Source organism: Entamoeba invadens (genome assembly GCF_000330505.1).
Source record: "Entamoeba invadens IP1 unplaced genomic scaffold scaff_1105074725225, whole genome shotgun sequence".
Taxonomy (NCBI): Eukaryota; Evosea; order Mastigamoebida; family Endamoebidae; genus Entamoeba; species Entamoeba invadens.
In genome coordinates, this window is record NW_004443552.1 from 241,917 (window position 1) to 256,652 (window position 14,736).

Consider the following 14,736-nt stretch of genomic DNA (forward strand, 5'->3'; position numbering starts at 1 on the left):
ATTTGTGCAATTACATTTTGTGTTTGCAAATGTTTATAAGAACACTTATTAGTAGGTAACAATACAAATTATATTATATAAATACAATTCACAGATAATAAAAAATCAAGAGCTTCATAAATTCGTTATCTACAGGTTATTTATTCAGGTTTTTATTTTTACTATATTTTGAAAGGAAAAAATATGATTTGATTTATAAAAAAGAAAAAAAAAAACATATTTGTATGGAATAAATCAATTTGTATTTTTCTAAAATCAATATTAATTTCACAAATTATAATTTTAATATAAGAATAAAATAGTTGTTTTATTTGGAAATAAAAAATAACCAAAACAATAAAATTTTGTAACGTTTTTATGTATATTAGTTATAAGAGTTTATTTAATTACTAAAGGGTATAAAAAAATCAAATAGAAAATACCGGGACCTACATTGACCACCACCACCACCTTTACCAAAAAAAAATATTTGCCGCGAGTGTTTTTTGAAGGGAGTCCATTTTTCAGCCACTGTTTGTGCGTCCCCATGTCACCCACTTTCCTTGTCCGTACTGTGTGGACGCGGATGTGGTTCCCCCCGCTTGCTGGGGGGTCAGGGGGGGATCCGCGCCAAGGGAGGACTTGGAAAGTGGGTGAAACGGTGCACAAACAGACTGTTTGAGTGCGTCTTTATGAGCCTTCTTTTCAATGCTCCGTCTCACTCGGTTTCCACTAACTCGAGGTGATTTTTCGGCATTTCTTGAATTCGGGAACCAGACCTAATATTATCCCAGTTTCCTATTTACTATAATTTTAATTTGAATATGATTCGAAATAGAAAAAATAAATCTATTTTAAGAGGTGGTGGTGGTGGTCAATGTAGGTTTCAGAAAATACCTGTTAAGATAAAAATCATTGATGTTTTAAAATAATAATTTGAGAAAATGTTCAAAATTTTGAAACACGAATAAATTATATTGAAATAAATAACAAATAATTAAATTTTGACGGAATAAAGAAATAAAAATATGATAAATCTTCAAAAAAAATATATATAATATATAAGAAAAAGTTTTATTTATTAAATAAAATATTCAATGAAATAACAAAAAATAATAAGAATTACAAAAAATAATTTAACAAATATAAGGAAAAAAGAAAAAATAAATATAAATGTAAAAATAAACTGATATAATCAAAAAGACAAATCAATTGAGGTTATGCTTTTTAGAGGATTCAACACTAATCAATTGAAGTGATGCTTTAAAAATAATTCATATTTTTATTAAATATACAATTTTATCATAATATTAAATTATAATTTTTTTTATATTGTTAATATAATTTATATATTTTTTAAAATATATATTTTAGAATTATTAACATTATTTTAATATATTTTGTTAAGAAATTATTTTAATTTTGTTACCTTTATAATATATTTAATATTATTTGTATTTTGATTGTCTTTTTATAATTTTAAAATGTTTATTTAAAAATATTAATATTTATTATTTTAAATTTTACATAAAACAGTTATATTTCCAACGATGCTATGTTATATCTACAATTGGGAGTTTGTTTTCAATGTGACTTTAAAATATTTATTAAAAAAATCATAAAAAAGAATTTGATTTGCAGCATTAAAGTAAATACGTTTTACTGCAAAGAAAACCGCTTTTCTTTCATTTCAATAAAAGTGTTATAAAAAAAGATTTAGAATATCAAAAAGGAAAACGATAAAAATAAACAATATGAAAATTATAAAAGGCTACAAATACTGTTTTGTCTTTGTTTTTTGTTTTTGATCACTTCGAACTTTGATTCAAATGAATCTTTTGAATCAGTAACAATAAACGATTCATCTCCATTTTTGTACTTGACCACAATTTCATCATTGACAATTACGGTCTTACCAACAAATTGGTCTGTCACTGTTGGATTACAGTCTTGTGTTAAGAATATATTTTGTGACACCGTGTTCATATTGTTCATTGCATTTAATGAAGGATGTCCATATTGATTGTTTGCTCCACAAGATATTAAGGAAACAGTAGGGTTTAATGTTTTAACCCATTCTTCGTTGTTAGAGTGTTCTGACCCGTGGTGATTAGCATGGTAGACATCTACTTGTCCAACATTGTCTTTGTATGGTGTTTCTATGTCATGATAAACGTACCCATATCCTGTCGAATACTCTCCATCCAAATCTCCAGCAGTAGAATATACAAAATCTCCATGTTGTATTCTAAGTGCAATTGAGTAGTCGTTTTCACTTGGTGGAGACGATTCGGTGTGGTGGTCGCCATTCAACGGAACATTTTTATATAAAACACCATTTGCATTGACAACAACAATTTCAATGGTGGTGTCTTTATCTGGTGGATTAATTTCATTTGAGCATGAAGTGGCTAATTGCCGATTTGGTTGTATTTTAGTGATCAACGTTTGTTGTGTCGCATAACAAATCCAGTTAATCGCAGTAGAAGAAAGGCTTCCAACTGTGTGCCACTCAATATCGTCTTCTGTGGAACAATCGGTCACACCACTTTTAACAACACCAGAATCTCGATCAATGATCTTACCAAAATTTATGCCAGATGACTCGAGTAAGTACCAGAAGCCACTTTTGAAGGGAACACCAACATGGTCTTGGTGCAGATGAGTAATCACTCCGACGTCGACTCTGGTGGTGTTTAAAATGCTTTTTATCCTCTCAGCAATTTTCTTGCAATTCATAGAACCCGTGCTCGTCTCACCAGCGTCTATTAAAATGGAATAACCCGAAGGAAAGACTATCAATTGTGAATCTGCTTGGCCAACATCCAAGACATGGATTTCGAGTGAATCTTTTGATATTACTGAAGTCAAACTTATCAGTAATATAAAGTTGATGTGAGACAAAGAAACCATTCAATGAATTTTAATTATCAACAAGAATTTTTATAGCAAAAAAGTCTATTTCTAAATTCAGTGTTTCTTATTCTAATTCAATCATTCGGTGTTTCTGCTTTTTTTCTCGATTTTTGGAAAATGGAGAATAATAATAAGAAAAATGAATTTAAAAAGGATGAAATTTCCGGGACTTTTTCTGGGTGGTTTTGTATTTTTTTTTGAAAAAAAACTGTGAGTTGTCCGGTTTCCATAGAATTCTTAAAACAGTTTTAAATATTCTTTTTAAGTTTTATTGAGTTTACATCTATATTAAATCATCGTTATAACACATGGAAGTTACTGGTATTTACCGGGACAATGATGTCTATTTGATTGTAACTTTTTAAAAATTTGGCAAATTAAAAAATGTGTGTTACCATTATATAAAAACTAAAATAATATTGAAAATTAAATCAAAAAATAATATAATACTATCAAAAGTGAAAATAAAATCAAAAAAATGTGTAGAAAAATAATTTAATATGTGATGTTTTTGTGTCAATCTGAAAATATATTGTAGAGTTTATGATGAAATAAATGATTTTTTTCATATGCTTTTTAACAAACCAATAAATGTTTAAATAAATTAAAAAAATCACACAAAAATCATGTTTTTTAAAAAATAAAAACAAATCATTTATTTTTAAAGGTGATTTTGAAGATCCATCAAAATGCTTGGGCTGACAATAATTATTTAAAGTCAAAAACAAACTTAAAATAATTAAGAACTGGTAACAAAAGGTTTGAAATGCATGTCAGATAATTATAAATTAAAAAAAAAGAATTAATTAATTATTTTTAATGTTAAAAAAGTGATTACAAAATAATATTTGGTAAACAAAAAATAAATGTATTTCTTTATAATTATTCATATTTAAACAAATAATTTCATATAAAAAAGTAGTTTTTTGATAATCACACATAGTTACCAATGTGACAAGTCATCGAATGATAAATAAACAATTATAATCATGTTCGAATGTAATTGTTGATGTGAACATAAACCAAAGAGAATAATTATTTATGACATATTTTTGATATTTGAATATATCTTTTATATTTATAACATGTGTGACCATTTTCATTGTGTAACCACATCAAAAAAAGATTATTTTCAAATAACTTACTGTCGATGATAATATGTAAATAATGTTATTTAATATATATTATTTTTTTAATTTATTATGTCTACCACACACATAAACAACACAATTATAAAAATGACATCACAACTGTTATTGAATAGTGAAATAATAACATGATTATATCGTTACTTTTAAATGAATTTATTTTGATAATTAATATAAAACTATTCACTTTTATACTCTACATATTTATTATAATAACGGATAATATTATTAAACATGAAAACCTTTTGAGTGTGTAAACATATAATTTCAAACTAAACAAATACAAAATTATTATAATATGAAAAGAATGTAAATAAATATTTTGACGACTTGTGGTTCACACTCTTGTGTACACGTAATAAAAATAAATCATATATTTACTGGTTAAAATGACTGACAACCAGATAAAGTTGTTATGATAAATGATCAAATATATATGTGAATAAATAAAAAAAATGTTGATAATAAACGAATTTGTATTTTTTTAATTACATTGGTGTTGTCACTTAGATACAATTAAATATATTATATAAATTTAATTATTTTTTTCTACATTATAATATAATTCAATTTGAAAGCAATTGAATTGTTATTAAATTTTTGTGTATTACTCAGATTATATGTGCATCGTATTATAAATCCAAAAAAACAAATATTTATGTTTTAATGCACTTTTATGTATGATCTAAAGAGATAACTGTTATAATAAATAAAGATGTATATAATTATTTTTTAAAATAATTATGAAAAGTGTATTCATTTTTGTTGAAATGACTTATGTTCCACAACAAAGAACTGGAATCAATTTTGTAATTATTTATCGTCTGCTTTTACTCCTTGACGATAAAATATTTATTTTTATATTTTATGTATATATGTGAGAGAGCATCAAGTTATAAGCAAAAATGTTTTAAACTGTGCTATTCTAGTAATTTCAGTGTAATGATTTTAAGTTCAGGTTTGATGTTACATGTTTACACACTAAAAATTTATCACGTTTTATTTTTGACATTATATAAAAATAAAAACGTAGTGATTAACGGTGAAACCTGATATATCATCTATTGCTATTAAAATATTGAAATTTATAATCAATTGATGTTTCTATTTTAGATAATAATAAATGTTGTGTTGTTACTGTGTGTTTAATTGTGTGTTTTTATATGAATAATAAGAAAACGATAGTTAAGAAAATAATCGTATATAACAACTCTCTTACATGTAATTATCAACAAAAAGTTGTTGAATAAAAATTGTGTACATCGACGTAGTTACACAATGAAATTGATGATAATCGTATATTTTTGTTTTAATGTATATCATAGACATAACACAAAGGTTATTATTTATAAATCAATAAATTCAATGTAATAGATAACTATTATTTTAGTGGAAATATAACTTGAGAATTACCTTTGTATCAACACTCTTGTATATTTGTTTTGTTTTTGTCTTTTTGAACCTTTAATTGTGTTGGCAACTTTGTTATGAAAATTGATAACACGATCTGTTAAGGTTAATGATGATCATATATAATCAATTCAACATTGTGTAAATTCAGAAAAAAATAATTTTGTGAAATTTTAAAAAATATTTTTGTGTTATTTGGTAAAAAAAATGCCGATTTACAAAAAAATAATTTATTCGACCCAAATAATCTTAAGATTACTTGGGTCGTGAAAATCTCGAAGGTCACCTTTAGAATTAATTTACTAATTTTTTGATTATTTTGTCACCAATTTAATCATAGTAATAAAAATATCATTTATTATATCAACATAAGAAAATTAAAATTACATTATAAAATATGGTTTCTAATTATTATTAACTGATAAAAATATCAGGAGATTTTAAAGAAAGTGAAGACTGATAAATAATTATTTAAAAAGAAAAAGTGAACTATTCTTTCAATCTCAACAAAATGTCAGACGAGCAACTTGAATCCAAAATTGCCACAAGTGGGCAATCACATCTTCTCAAATTTGTTTCGAAACTATCTCCAAATGAAAAGTCCCTGTACTATACAACACTTGCTTCTCTGGACTTCGACTGTATTTCAAAATTGTTGCACCCACAAAACTTCCTCACAGGAAACATTGCCCCATTCCCCAACGTGTCATCAGTCACTTCTCCTGACTACAACAAATGGATTAACAGAGGCCTCGAGCTTATAAAAGAAGGAAGAGCTGCTGTTGTTATGCTGGCTGGAGGACAAGGAACCAGGCTCGGGTTTGATCACCCAAAGGGGTGCTACGACATCGGCCTTCCAAGCCACAAAAGTCTCTTCCAAATCCAGAGCGAGAGGCTGCAATCCCTCCAACGACTTGCCAATACGACAAATGCCATTCCACTTGTTGTGATGACGAACCACTCTAACTCTATTGAAATACAACAGTACTATGAATCGCACAACTATTTTGGGCTTAATAAAAATGATGTCTACTTTTTCGAACAAGGAATGCTACCAGCGGTTGACAAAGATGGGAAAGTACTGATGGAGACGACACATTCGGTTTCACTTTCACCAAATGGGAATGGAGGAGTTTATAGAGGGCTGATGGAGAGTGGGGTGTTGGCAAATTTGGACGCAAGAGGAGTCAAATACGTCATTCAGACGGCTGTTGACAACGTCTTGAATAAAATGGCGGACCCGGCCTTCATTGGGTATATGGACTACAACGGATTTGACTGCTGTGCAAAGGTGTTACCAAAGACATCACCCAAAGAGGCTGTAGGGGTGTTGGTGTTAAAAAACAATGAACCAGCTGTAGTTGAGTACTCTGAGATATCAGGAGAGATGGCTGAGAGAAGAGACTCAAAGGGTGAATTAGTGTTTAATGCTGCACACATCTGCAACAATGGCTACACTGTTGAATTTTTGAAAAAGGTTGGAGGAGAGTATTTGCCGTTCCATATTGCACACAAAAAGGTCCCATTTATTGACGCAGACGGTAAATTGGTTCACCCCGAAAGCCCAAATGGATTCAAATTTGAGATGTTCATATTTGACGCGTTTAGACTTGCTAAGAAGATGGGAGCACTCGAGGTGAGAAGGGAAGAGGAATTTTCTCCACTTAAAAACGCCAACGACGCCAAAGTAGACTGCCCAGACTCAGGGAGAAAAATGTTCTGTGAACAAGCTAAGAATTGGTTGAGAAAAGCAGGTGCGAGAGTGGATGACTCACGTTTGTTTTATAATATTTAATAGATAAAATGTTTTTGTACAGTATAACTTTTGAATGAATGTTTTCATCCATTATATTTGCACTTAACAAAATTGTTTGTTTAAGAAAACACAAATTCATCAGTAGAGTCCGATTTATGCGAAATCAGCTTTGCTAAATCATATAATGGAGAAGGGCTTGAGGAGTTCAAGGACAAAACAATTAAATTGCCATTTTGTGTGAACTAAGCTACTGCTTTTACTTTATTTTATTTGACAGTAACTCTTCGTTGTGCTACATGATTAACTGTTGGATCTTTGAAATTACTACTCTACTTCACTTCAAATTTGAACATCTAGAATTGAATAATAAAGTGTCTGGTTTTTACTATTGTGGTTATCACAACAATAAATATAATCATTTGATAAAAAATACTTGTAAAATATCTATATATATAAAAGCGATTTCGGATGAAAATATGTAGTAAAATATATAATAAATATAATCATTTTATAATACAGTGAATATTTAAAAATAGAAATATAATTGGTTCTGGAAAAAGACCAAAAGTCTTTGTTAATGATATTTTAAACAGGCTGTCCTATAATAAACGGGAATACAACCTAACAAGAGGAAGTGTTCCCGAAAGTCGGAGATATTCAAAAACGATGACTAGAAATAATATTTATATTTAAAACAATGATAAATGGTAAAATAACCACAAGTAATAGAAAGTGAGACAATTGAGGTGAACTGGACAGAGTCTTGTTCTCTTAAACAAAACACAAAACTGTGAAAGACAAAATAACATGGCAGAACCAATCCAACTCACTGACGGCGCTCAACTCAAAGAAAAGATTGCAAGCGGTGTTGCTGTCGTTCAATTTCATGCAACATGGTGCAAGGACTGCATCTATGTCAAGCCACTTTACAGAAAATTGGTCAAAGAATCCAAGAACTCAGTCTGCATCGATGTTGATGTCGACAAAGCGCCACAACTGAAAGCAGAGTACAAAGTTGCACATGTCCCAACATTCATCCTTTACCATAATGGTGTTGAGCAGCAGAGAATTGTCGAGCCAAAGTACGAGCAATTAGAGGACTTCATGTCAGTTGCTGCTAAACTTTAACTCATTTATACCACTCATTGTTAGTTATTTAACTATAATTATTCTATACAAATTATATACAAAATTATAATACAAATTATTATAATAAATAGTTCAAACATTGTAAATGAATTTATAGTATTATAATAATAAAATACTATAATTCACAAAAAAAAAATGAAATGTCCAAAAAAAATCACCACACAATTTTTTACAAGTTTCGCAATTTTTTTCAACTCGTTTTTGATTTCACAAAATTTAAAAATCCACAAACTTAACATTTTTATAATAAGTACTATCTCAAAACTAATAAAAAAAATAAAATTTTTGTTTATTGTTTGAAATAACAATTTAGACTTGTTTTTTTAGGTTGGTTATTTTTTAAAAAAAACATACAAAACAAAAAGGGAAAAAAACATAAATAACTAATTTCTATCTTTTTCGACAAATAAGCACAAAAAGAAAAAGGTAATATTCCCGAACAAATCCTCCAAAATGGTTTCCTTTTCCACCAAAAATGATTTTAGGAAAAAGGGAAAAAGAAGGGGATTGGAAATAGTAAAAACAGCTACAAAAGAACTATAGAACACAAAACTTGGAGAACCCTTAGTTCGGTCATTTTTATGAAGCAAACGTTAGAGAGCGTGTTGGGTAATTTGCTCGACGACGGAGACGTCCAGGAGAAGACGTCGTGCGACATAGAGAAGTTCATGCACGCGGACATGAGTTCTCCGAAGGAGGGTTTGAGTCGGCCTGATGGTGAAGAGAACTCGGAGGGGTATGATGTCTTCCTTCAAAGGTATTTCAAGACAAGTGACGACGACAAACCACCCCAACCACAAAACATTTCACTCGCGACACCCTCCAAAAGATTCCACCAACAATTCAAAGAAGACTATTTGACACTGTCACAAGACCAATCGGGCAGTAGGGTTGTCCAACACAAAATAGAAACTTCAACATCTGACAGAGATGCTATCTTCGATGGTATTGAAGCCGAGGCTGTTCACTTGTCTAAAGATGTCTTTGCCAATTATGTCATCCAGAAACTCTTTGAATTTGGGACGGTCTGGCAAAAGAGCCAACTGACTAAGCGCTTAACTGGCTGTTTTGTCGAGTTATCACTGCATATGTACGGCTGTCGAGTTGTCCAGAAAGCAATTGAATTTGTCGACGATATCGACAAGCGGACGATCTTTAATGAAATCGAAGAGAATATAGTAGCCTGCATTCAAGATCAGAACGGCAACCATGTCATTCAAAAGTGTGTGGAGAAGGGGGATACCCGTATCATCGACGCGATTATTTCCGCGTTTCAAGGTCGTGTCTTGGCGTTTTCTCAACACCCATACGGGTGTCGAGTCATTCAAAGAATTCTCGAGAAGATCCCAACAGAGAAGAGTTACCCTTTACTCCAAGAGATCCTTCCAAATACTTTAGAGTTGTCCAAAGACCAATACGGCAACTATGTAATCCAATACATTGTAGAGAGATGTCCGACGGAGAGGACAAAAATCCGTAGAGCTCTTCAAGGCAGTATTGCCGAGCTATCGATGCAGAAGTATAGCTCTAATGTGATCGAGAAGTGCTTCATGTGTGCGAACGCTAAAGGACGACAGGAGATGCTCAAAGAGATCTATGGGACCAAACGGGAAGGAACACCATTACTTATGATGATGAGGGACCAATATGCGAACTACGTCGTCCAGAAAATCATCGAGAATGTCTCCGACACCGAACGAGAGTTCATGGTCAACAACGTCGTCCTCCCACAAATTTCGTCGCTCAGAAAAGTTCCGTACGCTAAGCACATTTTGGTCTTGTTGCAGAACTACGGTGTTGATGTGTAATTGATGTGCATTTGTCTGTTTGTGAGGGTTCACTTGCAAAACAAATCTTGAGTCTTAAGAGTAAGATGTTATAAGTCTAATGCCTAAGATATTTATAACAATACATAATACTAAGAGTTTTAAAGGTAATAAGAACGAATTGTTATATAATTTTGCTTGTTATTTACAATAAGAGAAAAAGGAGTGGAAAATGAGGAACAAAGAAAGGGTAAAAATGAGTTTATTTTCCAGTACGAGCATATTCCCACTGCTTTTGATCAAGAGGGCAAATGGCTCTGTTCCTAAGCCATCCCGAAATGCAATGAGTATGGAAGGCATGGTTGCAAGCACCCCAAGAAATGGTACATTCTATATGTAAGTGAGAATACGAGAGATATATGGTGTGTTGCTTTGTATATGCATTTGTGTAATAACAAAGAAATTAAACATAACAAGAACAAACCTTCGGCATTTGAGCCAGTGTTTCCTTGACACTCAAGGCATAGATCCATTAAACTGTTTCTACAAATGGCACAAGTGTCGACTTGCAAATCCCACGACCACAACGCGACGGCGTTCCACTTCTTAATTTCGAACTTTGGAGGTGCGGCTTTGGCCATTTTTTTGAATTTGTTATTTGCAGATGGGTGGACTTAAAAAAATAAAAGTTAAACCTCAAATTCCCGCCATCTAGGATTGGCTTTTCTTCTTCACTTTTTTGGAGACTTTCCCGATGTTATAGATTTTTTCTACGTATTGTTTACTGTTATGTGGTATGAATTGTTAAGCTTCAGCCAAAAGTGCTTTACAAAGTGACGGAAAACAAAAGAAACAGCTTTTTTGAACATCAAAAAGAAATAAAACTGTAAATTTGTACGAAAAACTCATACTTTGTCAACGGGTTTTTGGGGAATGATTTCAGTGCTGTCACAAACCCAAGGGCCAAAGTCGATGGGACAAACCGGCTTGGTCTTGAGCCAATGCTCGATGCAATGGGAATGAAAGGCGTGATTACACGCACCAGTACTGACCGAGCAAGCTTTCTGTTATTGATCACTTTTAAATTATATCACACAACACAAACCCGTGTGCGTGGACTGACACGTAAGACAAGGCTCAGAGAGCTTGAGCGTGCAAATCGAACACGTCACCGCTTCAATTTTGTACGACCACAGCCCAACGCCGCTCCACTTTTTTAGACTGATTTGGTCATCGTCTTTGGATTTTTCTGGAACAGACATCTTTTGGAAATAAAAAGTGCTTTTCAAATCAATGGGAAAGAAATGATTGTTTAATACAATAAAATTTGGCCTCAAAATTGTTAAATATATACAACATAAACCATTCAATTATTTATTCAAAAACAGAAATACACACTTTCAAAGGTGTTTGGCACAATCGAAGAAGGGAAGCTACTTGTGATTTATCACTGATATAAGCAAAAAACAAACTTTGAGCAATTCTTCACAAGACGCTCGTTTTGTATAATCATACACAAAACACTTTTCCATGAACTCCAGAAATTGTGGGGTGGCTTTTCTGACATCACGAAGACCCTGCGCACCGTAAATTACAGTTTTAAACATCCCTTTAACGATGCCATGTTCCTTGTATGGTGGTTGCGTTTCTAAAAGCTCTTGCGCAACACACCCAATACTCCACACATCGACTTTCTCGTTGTACAAAATTTGCTTGATGACTTCTGGCGCCATGTACGACTTCGAACCAGCTCGGTTGTGAGGAAGCGCGCTGTTTCGGATGACAAGGCCAAAATCGATAATTTTCAGCTCATTGTTGGAGTCCAACATCAAATTTGCCGTTTTGATATCACGGTGGATAAACCCTTGCTCGTGGATGTACCGGACACCCTCCACTATTCCACGTAACAAAAAGGCGATTATGTCAAGTTCTAAAGGACCGCGCTCTTTTATCAACATTTTTAAACTTCCGTTTGTACAGTAATCCATCACAATCTATTCATAAGTACTTGTATAATAGTATCAACATTTTGACAAAAAAAAGACAAACATATATTTTTCCTTTGAACATAAGGCACTTTTCCAGCTTGATCAAGTTTTTGTGGTTCCAAATTGACATCCGAGAAATTTCAATGCCAATTTTAGATGCTCTTTGTGTGATTGTGTGTTTGAGTTCTTTCACTGCAAAGGCTTGATTCCCATTTTTGCTCAAAACTTTGAACACTTCACCAAATCCCCCTTTTCCAACCGAAACAAAGTTGGTGTATAGGTCGGTTGGGTTGCCTTGCTCGCAGTAAATCAATGGGTCGTCCTCTCGGAAATCTTGTTGAATCTGTCCAATCCTCATTTGGTTTCTTCGTTCTTCTTCTTGTGCGATGTCGGGCCTAACCTTCTCAAGTACTTTACGTCCTTTCAGAAGAGCTTTAAGTATTTCCATCAAATCGAAAAAGTGTTCATTGCACTCGTCCGGATCCAACAAATTTTTGACACAAATTTCTCTCGACGAAGTAGTTAACAGCCCCAATTTACCCGATGTAAAATTTCTCGTTTTAAGTCGAATTTGTGGTCTTGTAAACTGAAAGCATGTATTGAACGTTTCGACAACTTGTTTCATTTTCTCCTCGCTCTCGAATTTCAAAATGTAGCTTCGAATTACAGAGTCGATTTGAAGAATTGCACCAACATGGGTTTCGAATTTGAGTCGTGCGGAAAAGGGGCATATATTTGCCGGTTTCGATTCTCCCTCTTTGTACAACACAAACTTCCCGTTGTATATAACCAGTTTTCTCGGAGACCACAAATTGTTTGTATTTCTACAACACGGCACTTCCATTTTGACTTTCACTGTGTCCTGCCCAAAGTCTTCGTTATAGAATTTGGAACGTGGCGTAAGCGACAACTGATAAAAAATTTGAAATATTTGTATAGCGTCGTTCGAAGACTGTGTCACGATTTCGAGTGTAGACACATTACCCGTCAGACTCAAAACAGTGACTTGTGGTTGGAGCGTGTCCCCCATAGAAACGTTCGACACTTGTGTGAAAAAGTACTCTTCCTTAACAATGTTGTGCCTCAGTAGTACAAACCTCCTCTCTTCGAAGAGGAAGCACATTATCCTGTATTGGTAGGTTTTCGAAAATTGTATCGCAACGTCAAAATAGAGTACTTTCAAAGGCGTCTTTTTGCTTTGTGGCGTAAGGTTCATTTCGTTTATCAATCTTGTGGACTCGATGTCCAAAGTCCGCTTCCCCTCAACTGTCATTGCTTTCCGAGTTTATTAATCTCCAAAAACTCAAAGCCCATCATTTTAGTTATCTACCATATTTTTGGTTTATTTTACTATTATTTATAATTTCGTAAAGGGTTATTATTGTTTCACATTTTAATTTTTTGTTATGAATTGTTTTTATAGTAACATTTTTAAATACATAAACCAAATTAACACAATGTAGTTTAAAAACCAATTCATTTTAGTTATATATATTATAATAATCATTATAATAAATAATAATTATTATTTAATGATATTAAATATTATAATATCATTATTAATATTATTATATTTAATATTATTAATAATATTATTAATTAAAACAAAACAATACACATTCTTTTTTTGTTTTTTTTGAGTTTTTTGTTTTTTATAAAAAAAAATAAAAAAGAGATGGGAGATTGTAATGATGAAGTTTTTCATTTAATGAGAACTCTAAAATTTAATGGAAAACTGCGACTTTGGGTTACCAGTTGGGACGAATTACGTGAATGACAAGTCGAAATTTTTAAAGACGGGAACAACCATCTGCGGATTGATTTGCAATCATGGAGAAGCCGTGGTTGTTGCTTGTGACTCACGAGCAACAGCTGGACCAATAGTTGCAGACAAGGACTGCATGAAACTCCATAAATTGGCGCAAAACATATACTGCGGTGGTGCTGGGACTGCTGCGGACTTGACCCATGTCACCAATTTCATTGCGACAAAATTAGGAGTCCATGGGCTGACTACTGGAACATTCCCTCGAGTAAAAACAGCAGTGACAATGTTTAAGAGACACTTATTCCAGTACGGAGGACACCTCGGTGTCTATTTAGTACTTGGTGGGTATGACTGCACCGGCGCACATTTGTATGGTTTAATGGCTAATGGATATACATCGGAACAACATTATTATTCGCTTGGAAGTGGGAGTGTTGCAGCAACTACTATTTTGGATGATGGGTGGAATGAAGGATTGACAATCGAAGAAGGAGCGGCTTTGGCACAACACGCGATTGAGGCTGGTATTCTGAATGATATGGGTTCGGGAAGTCGAGTGAGAGTGTGTATCATCACTAAAGATGGTGTTGACGAAAGATTGCATGTGTCGTACCCATGCCCAAGAATATTCAGAAACCCAGATTTCAAGGGATTCCCCAAAAAGTTGGAACTTGTCAAGAAGACGTTCGTCCCAACAATTGCAGACAACGACATTAATGCAGAGAACAACAAAATGGAGATCGATTAACTTTGTTGTTATTCTTTTGTTATTTATAACATTTTTTCTGTGTGGATGAATCTATGACGTGGATACCAATTTTTTTTGTTTGCATTAATTATTGTCTGTAAGTCCATA

General features: G+C 32.6%; 8 protein-coding genes across 8 annotated transcripts; 4 read left to right on the forward strand and 4 right to left on the reverse strand.

Annotated features, from left to right (window-relative positions):
- Positions 1–1,740: 1,740 nt before the first annotated feature.
- On the reverse strand, positions 1,741–2,892 carry EIN_381350 (hypothetical protein; the record flags this gene model as incomplete). The annotated part of the gene is made up of 1 exon (XM_004258891.1): positions 1,741–2,892. The coding sequence occupies one exon, from the start codon at positions 2,890–2,892 to the stop codon at positions 1,741–1,743; it is 1,152 nt and encodes a 383-aa protein (XP_004258939.1).
- Positions 2,893–5,964: 3,072 nt separating this feature from the next.
- EIN_381360 (UDP-N-acetylglucosamine pyrophosphorylase, putative) lies at positions 5,965–7,455 on the forward strand (the record flags this gene model as incomplete). The annotated part of the gene is made up of 2 exons (XM_004258892.1): positions 5,965–7,228; positions 7,355–7,455. 2 exons carry the CDS (start codon positions 5,965–5,967, stop codon positions 7,453–7,455), a joined length of 1,365 nt encoding a protein of 454 aa, XP_004258940.1.
- A 561-nt stretch (positions 7,456–8,016) lies between these two features.
- Positions 8,017–8,337, forward strand: EIN_381370 (thioredoxin H-type, putative; the record flags this gene model as incomplete). Its single annotated transcript, XM_004258893.1, has 1 exon — positions 8,017–8,337. One exon carries the CDS (start codon positions 8,017–8,019, stop codon positions 8,335–8,337), a length of 321 nt encoding a protein of 106 aa, XP_004258941.1.
- A 602-nt stretch (positions 8,338–8,939) lies between these two features.
- On the forward strand, positions 8,940–10,166 carry EIN_381380 (pumilio domain containing protein C6G9.14, putative; the record flags this gene model as incomplete). Its single annotated transcript, XM_004258894.1, has 1 exon — positions 8,940–10,166. One exon carries the CDS (start codon positions 8,940–8,942, stop codon positions 10,164–10,166), a length of 1,227 nt encoding a protein of 408 aa, XP_004258942.1.
- A 220-nt stretch (positions 10,167–10,386) lies between these two features.
- EIN_381390 (RING-box protein pip1, putative) lies at positions 10,387–10,765 on the reverse strand (the record flags this gene model as incomplete). The annotated part of the gene is made up of 2 exons (XM_004258895.1): positions 10,387–10,514; positions 10,609–10,765. The coding sequence occupies 2 exons, from the start codon at positions 10,763–10,765 to the stop codon at positions 10,387–10,389; spliced, it is 285 nt and encodes a 94-aa protein (XP_004258943.1).
- Positions 10,766–11,029: 264 nt separating this feature from the next.
- On the reverse strand, positions 11,030–11,386 carry EIN_381400 (RING-box protein 1B, putative; the record flags this gene model as incomplete). The annotated part of the gene is made up of 2 exons (XM_004258896.1): positions 11,030–11,184; positions 11,230–11,386. 2 exons carry the CDS (start codon positions 11,384–11,386, stop codon positions 11,030–11,032), a joined length of 312 nt encoding a protein of 103 aa, XP_004258944.1.
- A 171-nt stretch (positions 11,387–11,557) lies between these two features.
- EIN_381410 (serine/threonine protein kinase, putative) lies at positions 11,558–13,385 on the reverse strand (the record flags this gene model as incomplete). The annotated part of the gene is made up of 2 exons (XM_004258897.1): positions 11,558–12,118; positions 12,174–13,385. The coding sequence occupies 2 exons, from the start codon at positions 13,383–13,385 to the stop codon at positions 11,558–11,560; spliced, it is 1,773 nt and encodes a 590-aa protein (XP_004258945.1).
- A 454-nt stretch (positions 13,386–13,839) lies between these two features.
- Positions 13,840–14,628, forward strand: EIN_381420 (proteasome subunit beta type-7-A precursor, putative; the record flags this gene model as incomplete). The annotated part of the gene is made up of 1 exon (XM_004258898.1): positions 13,840–14,628. One exon carries the CDS (start codon positions 13,840–13,842, stop codon positions 14,626–14,628), a length of 789 nt encoding a protein of 262 aa, XP_004258946.1.
- Between the last annotated feature and the right edge of the window lie 108 nt (positions 14,629–14,736).